Source organism: Cebus imitator, unplaced genomic scaffold (assembly GCF_001604975.1).
Source record: "Cebus imitator isolate Cc_AM_T3 unplaced genomic scaffold, Cebus_imitator-1.0 Scaffold638, whole genome shotgun sequence".
Classification (NCBI taxonomy): Eukaryota; Metazoa; Chordata; class Mammalia; order Primates; family Cebidae; genus Cebus; species Cebus imitator.
In genome coordinates, this window is record NW_016107953.1 from 602192 (window position 1) to 617540 (window position 15349).

A 15349-nucleotide genomic window follows, 5' to 3' on the forward strand; every position below is an offset into this window, starting at 1 on the left:
AAAAAAAAAAAAAAAAAAGAATCATGCTAGATCTACTCTGCCCGTGCTCTAGAAATGGAAGAACATATCCTGGATGACAGCACGTCTATTTGTAGCATGGTTTACTGAAATTTTTTTTAATTATATATTTTCTTGAGTTGTCATCAAGAAATAGGTTTACTGAATATTTTAAGCTCACTGTTGAGACCTGCTGCTCAGAAAAAAAAAGATTTTTTTTCAAAATATTACAGTACAGTTCAATAACACTGAATAGATTCACATTGTTGTGCAGTCATCACCACATTCATCTCTAGGACTTTTTCATCTCACAAAACTGAACCTCTGTGCCCATTAAAAAACAACTTCCTATTCCTCCTACCCCTAGCCCTGGCAGCCACCATTCTATTCTGTATCTACAAATCTGACCACTCTAAGGACCACATATAAGGAAAATAAGTGGAACCCTACAGGATTTGTCTTTTTATGGCTGGATTACTTCACTTAACATAATGTCCTCAAGGTTTGTCAATGCTGGACATGTGTCAGGATTTCTTTCCTTGAGACAGGGTCTTATTCTGTCGCCAGGCGCTAGGCTGGAGTGCAGTGGCACAATCTAGGCTCACTGCAACCTCCATCTCCCAGGTTCAAGCAATTCTCCTGCCTCAGCCTCCCGAGTAGCTGGGACTACAGGTGCACGCCACCACACCCAGCTAATTTTTGTATTTTTAGTAGAGACAGGGTTTCATCATGTTGGCCAGGATGGTCTCGATCTCTTGACCTCGTGATCTGCCCGCCTTGGCCTCCCAAAGTGCGGGGATTACAGGCTTGAGCCACCGCGCCTGGCCCGGATTTCTTTCCTTTTTAAGGCTGAATAATATTTTATCGTATGGATATGCCACGCTGTGTTTATCCATTCACGTGCTGATGGGTATGTAGGTTGCTTCTGCCTGTGGCTGCTATGAATGATGCAGCTATGAACATGGATGTCCAAATATCTCTTTGAGACCCTGATTTCAGTTCTTTTGGGTTACATCCAGAAGTAGAATTGCTGGATTATATGGTAATTTTATTTTATTTAAAATTATTTTTATTTTTATTTTATTCTTTGAGATGGAGTCTTGCTCTATTGCCCAGGCTGGAGTGCAGCAGCATAATCTTGGCTCACTGCAGCCCATTCCTCCTGGGTTCAAGCTATTTTCCTACCTCAACCTCCCAAGTAGCTGAGTCTATAGGCCTGCACCACGCCCAGCTAATTTTTGTATTTTTAGTAGAGATGGGGTTTCACCATGCTGGCCAGGCTGGTCTTGAGCTCCTGACCTCAAGTGATCCACCTGCCTCGGCCTCCCAGAGTGCTGGGATTACAGGTGTGAGCCACCGCACTTGGCATGACCTTATTTTAAAATTTTTTAAGAGACAAGATCTCTCTATGTTGCCCAGGCTGGTCTTGAACTCCTGGGCTCAAGCAGTTCCTCCTGTCTCGGCCTCCCAAAGTGCTGGGATTATAGGCGTAAACCATAGTGCCTGGCCACGTAATCCGATTTTTAATATTTTGAGGCCAGGCACGGTGGCTCACACCTGTAATCCAAGCACTTTGGGAGGCCAAAGCAGGTAAATCACTTGAGGTCAGGAGTTCAAGACCAGCCTGGCAAACATGGTGAAATCCCATCTCTACTAAAAGTACAAAAATTAGCAGGGCATATAGCCTGTAGTCCCAGCTACTCAGGAGGCTGAGGCAGGAGAATTGCTTGAACTTGGGAGGCAGAGGCTGCAGTGAGCTGAGATCGCGCCATTGCACTGCAGCCCGGGTGACAGTGAGAGACTCTGTCTCAAAAATAAATAAATAAATAAAATACTAATATTTTGAGAAACTCCCATACTGTTTTCCACAGTGGCTGCACCACCACTTTACATTCCTCTTTTTGTATTTTACACATCTGCTAGCTGGTGAACTCTTCTACAGAGGAGCCTTTAACTCTGAGCACTATACTTCCTTTGACCCTGGACTTCCATGTCAAAACATCAGACCGCTGTCACAGAAGGCAGTAATAACATGTACTCCTGGAAGCCATTTCTATATGAGATGACCAGTGATAACTATTAAATTGAAATGACTGCAAACCACACATACAGTCCATTCAATACAAACTAAATGCATTCCCAACTCCGCTTCCCCTTAGTCAAATTCCCCAAATGCCTATGGCTGCTCCAGTGTCTCCCAGTACAAGGGGACATGTGATAGAGGGCAGGTCCCATGGAAAGAGACAGCAGTTCGGGTGTGGTGGCTCATGCCTGTAATCCCAGCACTTTGGGAGATGGAGGTGGGCAGATCACCTGAGGTCAGGGGTTTGAGTCCAGCCTGGCCAACATGGTGAAACCCCGTCTGTATGAAAAATACAAAAATTAGCCGAGTGTGGGGGCGTATGCCTGTCCAGCTACTAGGGAGGCTGAGTCAGGAGAATTGCTTGAACTCCGGAGGTGGAGTTTGCAGTGAGCTGAGATGGCGCCTGCACTTCAGCCTGGGTGACAGAGCAAGATTCTGTCTCTAAAACAAAAAACAAAACAAAAAAGCCCCAGCAGTTTAAATTGCAGTTAAAATCTTGGTTTTTTTTTTTCTTTTCAGTTTTTATAAAAACATATGCCTATGTGAATACAATGATAAGGGATCTACCAGGGCCTTCAAAAAAGTACATGTAATTGAAGGAATCTGACGCTTAAATTGTATTAGCTTTATCATACATTTCCCTCTGGCCGGCACATTTTAAAAAATGTTTGTTTTAGGAATATAACTCTGTTTATAAACAGACTTTGAAATTCAGTACTATATGTGTGTAATTTAATCTTGCTTCACAATGACACGTTGATTAAAAGGGAACATATCCTTTGGAATGGTTTGTCCCACTTGGAAATAAAAACAAAATTGTGACAGTTCTGCATAAACTCCATCCCCAGGTCCCCATTGTTTGCCACCCAGTATTGGAACTGGGTGAGAGCATCTTGGACCTGAATGTGGGAGTGTGTATGGTCGGACCTGATCGGGAGCAGGCTGCTTCCCACTGGCCCAGCACATACATGGCTTCCATGGGGCTCTAAGCTGCCCAAGCTGGGTTCACCTTCTGTGGCTACTTTGCCCTTTCTTCCAGGGCGTCAGGGCACTGATGGTCACCAGGTGGCAATGTTGCCTAAGAGGATGCTCTGTTGCCATCTCGTGGCCAAAATTCAACACTACACCCTTCCTCCGGCTCAGGGTGCAGGAATCAAGTCCAGACTAGGGAGTACTAAATAAATACCCACTGTGCTTCACAGATGGACCTAGCATCCCAGGAAGGAATATTCATATTCTGGGACTCAGAAAAAACCTGTTTTTTTTGAGGTGGAGTCTCGCTCTGTCACCCAGGCTGGAATGCAGTGGTGTGATCTCGGTTCACTGCAGCCTCCGCCTCCCAGGTTCAAGCAATTCTGCCTCAGCCTTCCGAGTAGCTGGGATTACAGGCACCCGCCACCACACCTGGCTAATTTTTTTTTTTTTTAATAGAGATGGGGTTTCACTATGCTGGCCAGGCTGGTGTCGAACTGCTGGCCTCCAGCGATCTGCCCTTCTCGTCCTCCCAAAGCGCTGGGATTACAGGCGTGAGCCAGTATGCCTGGCCACAAAGAAAAGATTTTTCAAAGCCCTCCTTGTCTTTGGTTAGTAGAGGATCAGTATCCCCCCACCCATGGCCCCTTCACAGAAGGGGCTCCCCAGACGGTTATTAAGTATTCAAGGCCTGAGACGGAAGTCAGGTATCAGGGTTGTGGGGTGGCCAGAGTGTCAGGCCCCCCATCCCATGGGATTCAGCCCTGTCAATCAGCCAGTAGCCCCTTTTTTGCCTTGGGTCACCTCAGCAGACAGGACAGCTGTGTGCTGTTCCTCAGGTCTACGATCAAGGAGCAGGGGCTGGCTTCAACTGGACGCTGGGGCAACTGAGCGCTGGGTCTGGTATTGTCCTTTGTGCTTGAGCTGGGGCCGTAGGTGGCAGGGCGTGGGGGTGCTAGCCACTTCTAACTTCCACACCTCGGGCCCCTGCTGCCCAGGGTGGATGTAAGCCTGTGTGGACCTAGTTGAGAACTCCCTCTATGACTTCCTGGGGTCTGGAGGCAGCGACTGGGGCCAGCAAGGCTGACTGCAGGGAAATGGTTACAATGCCCTGGGCTTTGCTTTTCCTGGAAGCCCTCATTACCTGGTATTACATTAGGTGTGGATTTCTTTTATTTGTGAATCAAATGTGAGCTCTGTGAGGGCGGAGGCTGGTGGTGCTCTCTGCTGCATCATCTGAGTCGAGCACAGAATCCACCACAACGCAGGGAGCATCTGGTAAATGGATGTCTGGGTGGCTGCCGTAAAGTGACCGGTCGTAGTTCAGGCTATTAGAATAAAAAATGTCATAGACTGGGGGGCTTCAACAATGGAAATTTATTTCTCACAGTTCTGGAGGCTGAGAAGTCCCAGGTCCAGGTGTGTGGGCAGACACAGGGTCTGGCCAGGGCCCTCTCCCTGGCTGGCAGGCAATCACCTTCTTGCTGTGACCTCACACAGCAGAGTGAAGTGAGCACACACTCTTGTCTCCTCTATGAGGGCACTAATCCCACCATGAGGGCCCCACACTCATGACCTAATCACCTCCCAACTGCTAATACCAGCTCCGGGCAGTTAGGGTTTTCACATATAATTTGGAGAGTGGGCGGGGACAAACACTCAGTTCATAGAACAATACTTGCTGCAATTGGGCCACCCAGGCTGGGCTGTGACATTTACACCATGTGCCCCTAGTGATGGTCAGTACTTTTTTTTTTGAGATGGAGTCTCACTCTGTCACCCATGCTGGAGTGCAATGGCACACTCTCTGCTCACTGCAATCTCTGCCTCACTTGGTTCAAGCGAATCTCCTGCCTCAGTCTCCTGAGTAGCTGGGATTACAGGCATGTGCCACCACACTCGGCTAATTTTGGGTACAGACAGCGTTTTGCAATGTTGACCAGGCGGGTCTCGAACTCCTGACCTCAAGTGATCCACCCGCATTGGTCCCCAAAATGCTGGGATTACAGGCGTCAGGCGTGAACCACTGTTCCCAGCCCAAGCTACTTCTTAACTGGGTTCCTGATCTTTCTTGGCCTGTCTCTGCTCCCAGCCTGGCCTTACTGCTCCTGCCTCTGACCTCCTGCTTTGGGTCTCAGGCAAGACCAAGTTTAATCTCAAACAGCTTGGCCTGATGCCTTGGGGTTGGTCCCTTGTCTTCTCCTCATACACAGCCCCTCGCCTCAGTACCTGTGCAGTAGGGGACACTTCCTATCTGATGAGCCTTGATTTAGTGTCCACACGACCATGTCCTGATCTGGGGCTCGACTGAAGGCTCAAATACAAGTGGCCTCATTCAGTTGTTCAATAAATATTTCCTAAGCACCTGCTGTGTGCTCAGGCCCATGCAAGGCATTGGTGACAGTGGGAAGACAGTGGGGAACAAGACAGCCATGGTCCCTGTCGTCAGGAAGTTGCCACTCAAGTGGAGAAGAAAAAAGGAAGAAATAATAGTAGTTCTGCCTCCATGATGGAGTGAGTTTGGGGCCACAGGCACAGAGGATAGCACCGCACTAGTCTTTTAGGGTCAGGGAAGATTCACCAGGCAAAGGGAAGTCTAAGGTAACAACCTAAAGGAAAGGAGCAGTTAGCCAGGTGGTGGGACGGGGATGGTGGGGAGTCACTGGAGATGGGAACAGACTGTGACCTCATTCTAGAAAGATCATTCTTGCTTCGGGAGGAGAAATAATAAAGCAGACAAGCTAGAGGGTCATCGGATTGCAGGGTGGACTCACTAAGGTTCCAGGTGGTTTGGAATCAGCTTTGCAAGTTCAGAAACTAAGTCTCTTCCACACCCAGTGGTGGGGGTGCCATATTTAGCAAATTAAAAATCACCTAGCTAAATATGAATCTCAGATAACACATATTTCATATACACATGCCCCAAATATTGCATGAATTCAAATTTAGCTGTGTGTTCAATATTTTATCGGCCAGCTCTACCAGTAGCGACCACGTCTTCAGGACTGTCTTATGTGCACCAAACTCATAGGGATCTGATGTAAATACATCGATTTATTGATTTATAATTGCAGGCAAGGTTAAAATATACATGTTATTCAAATTCTCCTTTCTGGAAAATGAAACCATCAGAAGATTGACTGGTGGACATGGAATGAGGACAAAATACATAGTTTTTTTTTTTTTGAGACGGAGTTTCACTCTTGCTGCCCAGGCTGGAGTACAATGGCATGATCTTGGCTCACCACAACCTCCACCTTCTGGGGTCAAGCAATTCTCCTGCTTCAGCTTTCCAAGTAGCTGGGATTACAGGCATTTGCCACCATACCTGGCTAATTTTTGTATTTTTAGTAAAGATGGGGTTTCTCCATGTTGGTCAGGCTGGTCTCGTACTCCCAAACCTCAGGTGATCTGCCCACCCTGACCTCCCAAAGTTCTGGGATTATAGGTGTGACACAAGAAGTTTGAAAGGAAATTTCATCTCAAGGCACGGAAAATTCTGGAAAATCATCCTGGCCTCCTTACAGAGAATCCTCTTTGGTGGCAGAAAGGGCAGGTGCCCGGAGAGGGCAGGTCAGGGGCCACTAGGTCCTCGAGTGCAGCTCCCTGTGGAAACATGTGGTTCTTCTGACTCACCCATCATCTGCTGGGGGTTGATTCCCCCCTGTACTCAGGAGGCGTTCTTTCAAAGCTTTGGGGCTCCTGACCGAGTCTTCCAATACAATATATTTCACAATGAGTTTACACTTTGTAATGTATTCAGTGGGCTTTACAGCCATTTATTCTGCCTTCTTAAATCCATCGAGAGCAATCAGGTACTCTTCTGATGCCCAGCATGGTGGCTCACGTCTGTCATCCCAGCACTTTGGGAGGCTGAGGTGGGCCGAAAACGGTCAGATTGAGACCATCCTGGCCAACATGGTGAAACTCCATCTCTACTAAAAATACAAAAATTAGCTGGGCATGGTGGCATGCCTATAATCCCATTTACTCGGGAGGCTGAGGCAGGAGAATCACTTGAACCAGGGAGTTGGAGGTTGCAGTGAGCCCAGATTGCGCCACTGCACTACAGCCTGGAGACAGAATGAGACTCTTTCTCAAAAAAAGAGAGAAAGAAAGAAAAGAAATCACTATACACAACACAGTGAGACCCTGTCATCACACACAAACACACATACACACAAATACAAAATTAGTCAGGCATGGTGGTGCATGCCTGCAGTCCTAGCTACTCAGGGGGCTGAGGCGGGAGGATCACTTAAGCCCAGGAGTTCCGGGCTGCAGTGAGCCATGATCACACCACCATACTCCAGCCTGGATGACAGAGGGAGATCCTGGCTTTAAAAAAAAAAATCACTTCAGAAACTTGGGGTACCCATACCCAAGGGGTCAGTCACTTGCTCTTACTAATTTCCGACTGGAATGCAAGTGGCATGATCATAGTTCACTCCAGCCTCCAACTCTGGGGCTCAAAGGATTCTCCTGCCTCAGCCTCTAGAGTAGCTGCGACTACAGGCGTGCATCACCACAGCCGGCTAATTTTGTATTTATTGGTAGAAATGGGGTCTCGCCATGTTGCCTAGGCTGGTCTCCAACTCCTGGCCTCAAGCGATCCTCCTGCCTCAGCCTCCCAAAGTGCTGGGATTACAGGCATGAGCCACCGCGATCAGCCAGATTCTCATCTCCCAATATCCTCAAACCCAGTCCCTTCTTTCTGTCCTCACTCCCAATTCCCTGACCCTGGGCCCCATCTCTTGCCTGGATTATGCAGTCTCGAAGTTGGTTTATCTGAATTCACTTTTGCCCCCTCTGATCTATTCTCCACACACAGCCAGAGAGGTTTTTGTTTGCTTTTTTTTTTAGATGGAGTCTCCTTCTGTCACTAGGCTGGAGTGCAGTGGCGTATTCTCAGCTCTCTGCAACCTCCGCCTCCCGGGTTCAAGTGATTCTCCTGGCTCAGCCTCCCAAGTAGCTGAGACTACAGGCGTATGCCACCAAGCCTGGCTATTTTTTTTATGTTGTATTTTTAGTAGAGACGGGGTTTCACCGTGTTAGGATGGTCTCGATCTCCTAACCTCGTGATCCTCCCGCCTGGGCCTTCCAAAATGCCGGGATTACAGGCGCTAGCCAACGCGCCCAGCCAAGGTCTTTTAAATGCACGAATGGGATCACTGCTCCGCATAAAACCCTTCAAGGGGCCAGGCACAGTGGCTCACGCCTGTAATCCCAACACTTTGGGAGGCCGAGGCGAGCGGACCACCTGAGGTCAGGACTTTGAGACCATCCTGGCCAACATGGTGAAACCCCGTCTCTACTAAAAATACAAAAATTAGCTGTGCGTGGTGGCGGGCGCCTGAAATCCCAGCTACTCAGGAGGCTGAGGCAGGAGAATCGCTTGAACCCGGGAGGCGGAGGTTGCAGTGAGCCGAGATCACCCCACTGCACTCCAGCCTGGGCGACAAAGCGAGACTCCGGCTCAAAAACAACAACGACGAAAAACCTTCAAGGGCTCTCCACGGCACTGGGAAGCAGCCAGCCCGACGGGCGCACCCTTTTGGTGGGTGCGGGTCTCTGACCTCGGACCTCATCTCCTCCCTGTTTGAGGGGCCACGCGCTTCAATCTGGGGCTTCGTAGCTGCCCTGGGCGCCTCCCGCACAGACGCTTACTCAATGCGGTTCTCCCCTTTGGGTCCTGAGTAGGGCCCAGCACGCAGTAAGCGCTTAATGTCTGCCTGCCTAACAGACGAACGCCGGATGCCGGAGTTCGGCCCCGAGCCGGCGCTTCCGGGCTTTCCGTGTGGAGGCGAGGCGAGCGTTGACAGCACAGTTCCCTCGCGCTCGCCTTTTCCACGTCCAGCTCCCTGCGGCCCCCCACAGCTGCGGTTAGACACCTCGTCCGGAGCGGGATGCAGACGCTTCAGAGAAGAAGCGCCAACGCCGACAGAAACCCAGGGGGACCCCGACCCGGAAATCAACTCTTGGCTGGGACGTTTTCCCACCCGAGCAGGTGGGCCGGAAGTCTGCCTCTTACCCGCCCCCAAGCTGTCATTGGGTGGAATACCCGGAAAAGGGCAGGGACGTAGTCAAATTCTGGCTCTTTATTGGCTAAAAAGAACGAAATTGGCCCCTCCTTCCCCCCCCCGACACAGAATGTGAGTCGACACTTCAGAAACATACCTGTGAATGAAAAAGAGACTCTTGCCTACTTCATCTACATGGTGAAGGGTAAAAAGAGTAGACTGGACCAGAAATCGGAGGGTGGCAAGCAGCTTGAGTGAGGATGAAGCACATCTTAAAGGAATGAAGTGTAATGCTTGATGCACAGGTGATAATCTGCTACATTTAAGCCCATAAAGACTGTTAAATATTATTGTAAATAAAAAAGTTTTAATGATGAAAACAAATTAAAAAAAAAAAAAAGAATGAAATTGGAGAACGTGGGACCTCACTTCCTCCGGACTTCTCATTGGCTAAAACAAAAAACTCGCCCGGCCTTCGGATTCACATTGGCTGAAGTCGAGGGAAGGTGGTGTCTTATTATCTTCCGGGTCCCTCGGGGAGAGACTGGTACGTGCCCCGCTCCGGGGGCTAAGCCGCTTATTTTTAAATAAAAAGTCAAGGACTTGGCGATCGTTTCCCCAGAAGCCATGGGGCCTGCCGTCGGCCATTTGCTCCCCGGAGGCCCTCGAGTCTTGCTGAGCCCGGGAGTTAGGAGACGCGAACGGTGAGGGAGCCCGGAACGATTTCTTCGCGGAACCATTGAGCCGACGCCTCTAGGAGCACTTTGTGGGACGAACGGTGGCGGGCCAGGCCAGAGGCGCAGGGATGGCGGCGGAGGCGGCCGATCCGGGGCTGGGGCCCGCCGTTCCCGTGGAGCTGCGGCGGGAGCGACGCATGGTGTGCGTGGAGTATCCGGGCGTGGTGCGTGACGTGGCTAAGATGCTGCCGACTCTGGGCGGTGAGGAAGGCGTCTCCCGGGTAAGAGGCTGGGCAGCTCCGGGACACCGGGAGAGAGACGGAGTCGCCTGACTGCGGCGGAAGGGGAGGATGGACCTGGGATGTGTGGTTTCCTTGGCAACGGAGCGTGTGGCAGACTCTGGGCGGCCAGTGGGCAGGGCTTTGCTATCTATGATTGGGAACGGGTCGTTTTTTACCCGGGGAACAGAGGGGAAGGGACTGTGAGGGAGACCCCTAGGGGCTTTTTTTTTTTTTTTTTGTGATGAGGAGTCAGACTCTGTCGCCCAGACTGGCGTGCAGTGGCGCGATCTCGGCTCACTGCAATCTCCGCCTCCCGGGTTCAAGCTTTTCTCCTCCCTCAGCCTCCCGAGTAGCTGGGATTACAGGCACCCGCCACCACGCCCGGCTATTTTTTGTCATTTTTTAGTAGAATCGGGGTTTCGCCATGTTGGCCAGGCTGGTCTCGATCTCCTGACCTCAGGTGATCCGCCCGCCGAGGCCTCCCAAATTGCTGGGATTACAGGCTTGAGCCACTGCACCCAGCCCCTAGGGGCTTTTTTTCATTCTATCCCCAAAAGCGAGCCACGGTCTTGGCACTGGTGCCAGGAACGCAACTCTGCAGCCTCACAGGGTGTGTTGCGCTGCTTCATCCTCATTACACGAAGTGGAAAACGGAGGCATGAGAAGATGAAGCTCTCTTGACTTACCTGAGAGGGAGAGACTGTTAAGTTATTAGGATTAGAGGTAGTGAGAGTTGTCATCTTATTCTGTGCCGCGTACAGCTCTAGGTGCCTTAACTTGCAGTCCATCCTCCTTAGAACCCTACCAGGTAGGACCTGTCAATGTCTGTATTTTACAAGGGAAGGAATGTCGCTTGTTCAGGGTCACACAGCAGTGGAGCAGCTGGAGGATGCTCTGTGTCAGTTCTTTACATGTACCAGAGCTGGAAACGTCTCTTCTTTACAGAAGTTTTCCCTCATCACCCTAACTAAAGTGGCCGCTGCCAATTATCTACCTCCTCATCCTGTTAATTCCAATGTGAAAATGTTTTAAAATAGTTACTGTCTTTTGACACAGGCTTATAAATAATACAAAATTTAAGAAAAAAAGGAAAAAAAATTTTATTGTCGCTCTTGGCCCCTTGGCCCTATCAACTCCATGAGAGTAGGGACTTCTCTTGCTCACTTCTGTATTTCTTTATTTTTATTTATTTATTTTGAGTCAGGGTCTCATTCTGTCACCAAGGCTGGGGTACAGTGGAGCTAATCATGGCTCACTGCAGCCTCAACCTCCTGGGCTCACGTGATCTTCTCACCTCACCCTCCCAGGTAGCTGGGACTATAGGCATGCACCACCACGCCCAGCTAGTTTTTTGTATTATTTGTGGAGAGGAGGTCTCCCTTTGTTGCCCAGGCTGGTCTTGAACTCCTGGGCTTAATCCACCCAGCTTGGCCTCTCAAAGTGCTGGAATACAGGTGTGAGCCACCATGCTGGGCCCAGTTCTCTGTTCCTAACATCCATAACAGTGCCAGTTTCTGTAATTACTTGCCAAATGCATGACTGAGTCTTTACAGCAATCTAGTGAGTTAGATGCCATTTTTATTCACATTTTACAGATGAGGACACAAGGAAATTCAGGTCAGACATCTCCTACACGGTATAAGGGGATTAGAACTCATACCTTACTCTAGAGTCTGAGCCTTTACCGCTGCTTTCTTATCCTTTATGAATATGGAAAAGCCCTAAATTCATTAGGCATGGGCCACCAGTACAGCCCCAGTTAATCATGTTTTCTTCTTTTATATTATTCACTTGACTTTTGGCTTTGACAGAATCCTTACTCTCGCTAACCCCAGGGATTATCTGTACCCAACTACAGTGTGAGCACTTTGGGAAGGGACCTTCATCACCCATTCACTCTTCTCATGTTTCTTGAGCCCTCCCCTGTGCCACGCGCACCTTTGGGTTCATTCCCACCCTATCAGGACTCAGAGGTATGTGCTTCATGAGGAGGAGATTCCTGAGCACAAAGCCTTCTTCATTCCCTCCCTAGATAGTTCCTGACCACTTCCTAAGGGCCAGACCCTGTTCTGGGTGTTGAGAGCCAGCTCACCAGTATGTAGGTGATCTTGACCCATTTAATGTTGTTGGTGCTTTCAGATGCACACATCCGATGCTCGCTGTGACCCAGCATGCAGCAAGTGTTCATTCACGTGTAGGTGGCACATATTGAATGTCTACCACGAGACAAGTCAGGCACCAAGCTCTGTGCTTGATACATATTTAATCATCATAACAATCATATGACATAGATACTATTCTTGGGGCTTTTAAGAAGAGGGACCCAAAAGGGTGTTGGTATTCAGTGTCTTGTACTTGGAAGGCTATAGGTGACAGCAAGTCAGAGCCCAAATGGGTATTACTGATTGATTTAATCTCATTTGGACCTCAGACCATCTGCATATGGGACTGAATACCGAGACCTTTTATGGTGGATGGTAGTTAGAGTAGGTAGCCCTAGACAAGCCACTCCACCCCACACCAAGCTGAGTGACCTCCAAGACAAGGGTGATAGTACCACCCTCGAATATTACCAGAAGAATCACCTAATGCCCCACACTGAACAGGGACTTGATGGATGATGGCATTTACTTAATGGGCAGTTGTCATCTCCAACTTTACAACCTCTTAGAAGGAAGGAGATGATTCTCGTTTTCTCCACTGGGTACAAACTAAGCTACATGGGCTTAAAAAATGAGCCTTTTGGGAATTAAGAGCCCAGAATGAAATGTGAGCCTCTTGGCCCTTCCTGGGTCACCATCGGGTTTTGTGGAGAGAGGAGCAGCTCCTCACTGGCTGCTTGCTCGTCATTGCTTCACTCTGTCTCCTTCGGCCTTGCCACAGATCTATGCGGACCCCACCAAGAGGCTGGAGCTGTACTTCCGGCCCAAGGACCCATACTGCCACCCAGTGTGCGCCAACCGCTTCAGTACCAGCAGCCTGCTGCTCCGCATCAGGAAGAGAACAAGGCGGCAGAAAGGGGTGCTGAGCACTGAGGTCCACCCCGAGGTCACATTTGACATGGAGATCCTTGGCATCATCTCCACCATTTACAAATTTCAGGGTAACTGAAATCTACTCTTGCAGCATCTGGTTATTTCAGGGTTGGTTATCCCAGCTGCCTGCAGGAGCTGTGTGGGTCATCTGTACCAGTGAGGGGGGCCAGGGTATGCCCAGGCATGAGGGCAGGGGCTGCCGGGACACAGTAGAGCACAGGCCCCATCCAGGAGGCAGCCTTTCTTCCCTCCAGCCAATAGTTCCCCAGAGACTCTGGGTTCATTGCTGCCCAATCTTCAGTATTCTTAAACTGGAAATCTCCTAATTTTTAATAAAACCATTGTATGGGACCAAATCTGGCCAGTAGACTTTCAGTCTTTACCCCTCCACAGTGTTTTGAATCTTCTCTTGGTCTGGGCTGCTGTTGGTCTTGCCTTCCTAGCTCCCGAAGCCCCTTGGGACCTCCTGCCCCTTTGAACTCTCAGCAGATTGAAGGTCCCTCGTGGAGCCCTCAGTCAGGCTTGCCACCTACCAGGAACCGCAGTGAGGAGGCAGTAAGGCAAGGGAGGGAGACAGGCGTGAGAAAGACACAGACTTTGGCATCGTGCCTGCCTGAGTCCTGCCAGTTTCTTTGGAAGGTGGCTTGTATTCCCTCAGCCTCAGTTTCCTTGTCTGTGCAGTGTGGGCTGCAGAGCCTACATTCCTTAGGCCCTTGTGAAGATTCCGGGAGGCAGTGTCTGTGAATGGACCAGGCTCTAGCCCAGGGGAGGTGCCTGGCCTATTACTAACAAGCCTTAGATATAGCTGAATTACAGCTACAGTTTTAGGCAGAATCTGAAGAGTGTAAAGATTGAGAAGGGAAAGGAGGACTAGAAGGAGAAAAGAGGGGAAGAAGAAAGCGAAACGAAGGAGAAGCAGGACCTGGTTCCAATGGGTCGACCATTTTGAATTGCAGTCATTCTGCTGGGTCATGGCATTCACCAAAGAGGGCTGTTCTTTCTGGGACAAGGTTTCCAAAGTGATTGATAAAACTTGACACGTCGTGTTTTTATCGAATTAAACCAGCACCTTGCTGCCCAGTGTGTGTCTCCAGACTGGCAGCATCAAGCTTACCTGGGAGCTTGGTAGAAATGCACCATCTCAGAACCTACATTTAGCAAGATCCCGGGTGATTCATATCATATTAGGCTGGTGCAAACATAATTGCAGTTATTACAGTTAAAAGTAACATACATTTAAGAAGCACTGACCTGAACTCCATCTTCACCTATTATGTAGCTCCCCACCTCCCCAAAATAATTTGTATGTAAGTGACTTAGACTGCATTGAGCCAACTTTGCAGAAGCATTTGGGAAGGGTGTGTTTCCCTGCCACCCTCGCCCTGCAGCCTCCACCACATGGCCCACTCAGCACCTCCCTAAGCAGATGTGGGTGTCAGTGTGTGGCAGCCACCCATTCCTGAATGAGTATCCCTGGACTCATTATCCGCCATCTGGTCACCTCTCTTTCTAGGGATGTCTGACTTCCAATACTTGGCCGTGCATACGGAAGCAGGCGGCAAGCATACGTCAATGTATGACAAGGTACTGATGCTCCGGCCCGAGAAAGAGGCCTTCTTCCACCAGGAGCTGCCACTGTACATCCCCCCACCCATCTTCTCCCGGCTGGACGCCCCAGTGGACTACTTCTACCGACCAGAGACCCAGCACCGGTAAGTCCCCCTCCAGACGGCCTCAGTTCTCCATCCTGAAAATGGGATGGGCCGGGCACGGTAGCTCATGTTCGTGGTGCATGCCTGTAATTCTAGCTACTCAGGAGACTGAGGCAGGAGAATCGCTTGAACCTGAGAGACAGAGGTTGCAGTGAGCTGAGACCGCACCACTGCACTCACTCCAGCCTGGGTGACAGAGCGAGACTGTCTCTTAAAAAAAAAAAAAGAAAGAAAATGGGATGACAGTAGTACCTACCCACCGAGGTATTGGGATTGAATGTAAACAGCGCGTGCAGTTCTTAGCACAGGGCCGAGCACAAAACAGGACCTTAGTAAGCGGTGGCCTATGGATTGCCAGGTCGGCCTCACTCCTGAGGATGCTTACAGTGCGGAGAACTCGACTGTGGGACATGTGAGTTCCTGCTGAGAAATGTCCTTTGGTTTAACCCCCTGGTCATTGCTGACCGGCCACTCTCTGGACCTTCCTGTCACCAGTAATGACACTACCTAAGCAAGCCACCTGTGAACGTCCCACTTTGACCCCAACTCTTTCCTACCTCCTTTTTTTTTTT

The 15349-nt window shown here is 49.7% G+C and overlaps 1 protein-coding gene across 2 annotated transcripts in view; it reads left to right on the forward strand.

The window, feature by feature from the left end:
* Positions 1–9248: 9248 nt before the first annotated feature.
* Positions 9249–15349, forward strand: part of GTF3C5 (general transcription factor IIIC subunit 5) — a 20522-nt gene continuing 14421 nt past the window's right edge. The window contains exons 1-3 of one of the 2 annotated variants that reach the window (XM_017517568.2): positions 9249–10030; positions 12914–13133; positions 14579–14777. In XM_017517568.2, the coding sequence (XP_017373057.1) occupies positions 9878–10030; positions 12914–13133; positions 14579–14777 (572 nt within the window). In that variant the 5' untranslated portion in view covers positions 9249–9877. The remainder of the gene's footprint in view (positions 10031–12913; positions 13134–14578; positions 14778–15349) is intronic. The other variant, XM_017517569.2, reaches the window with a different exon arrangement.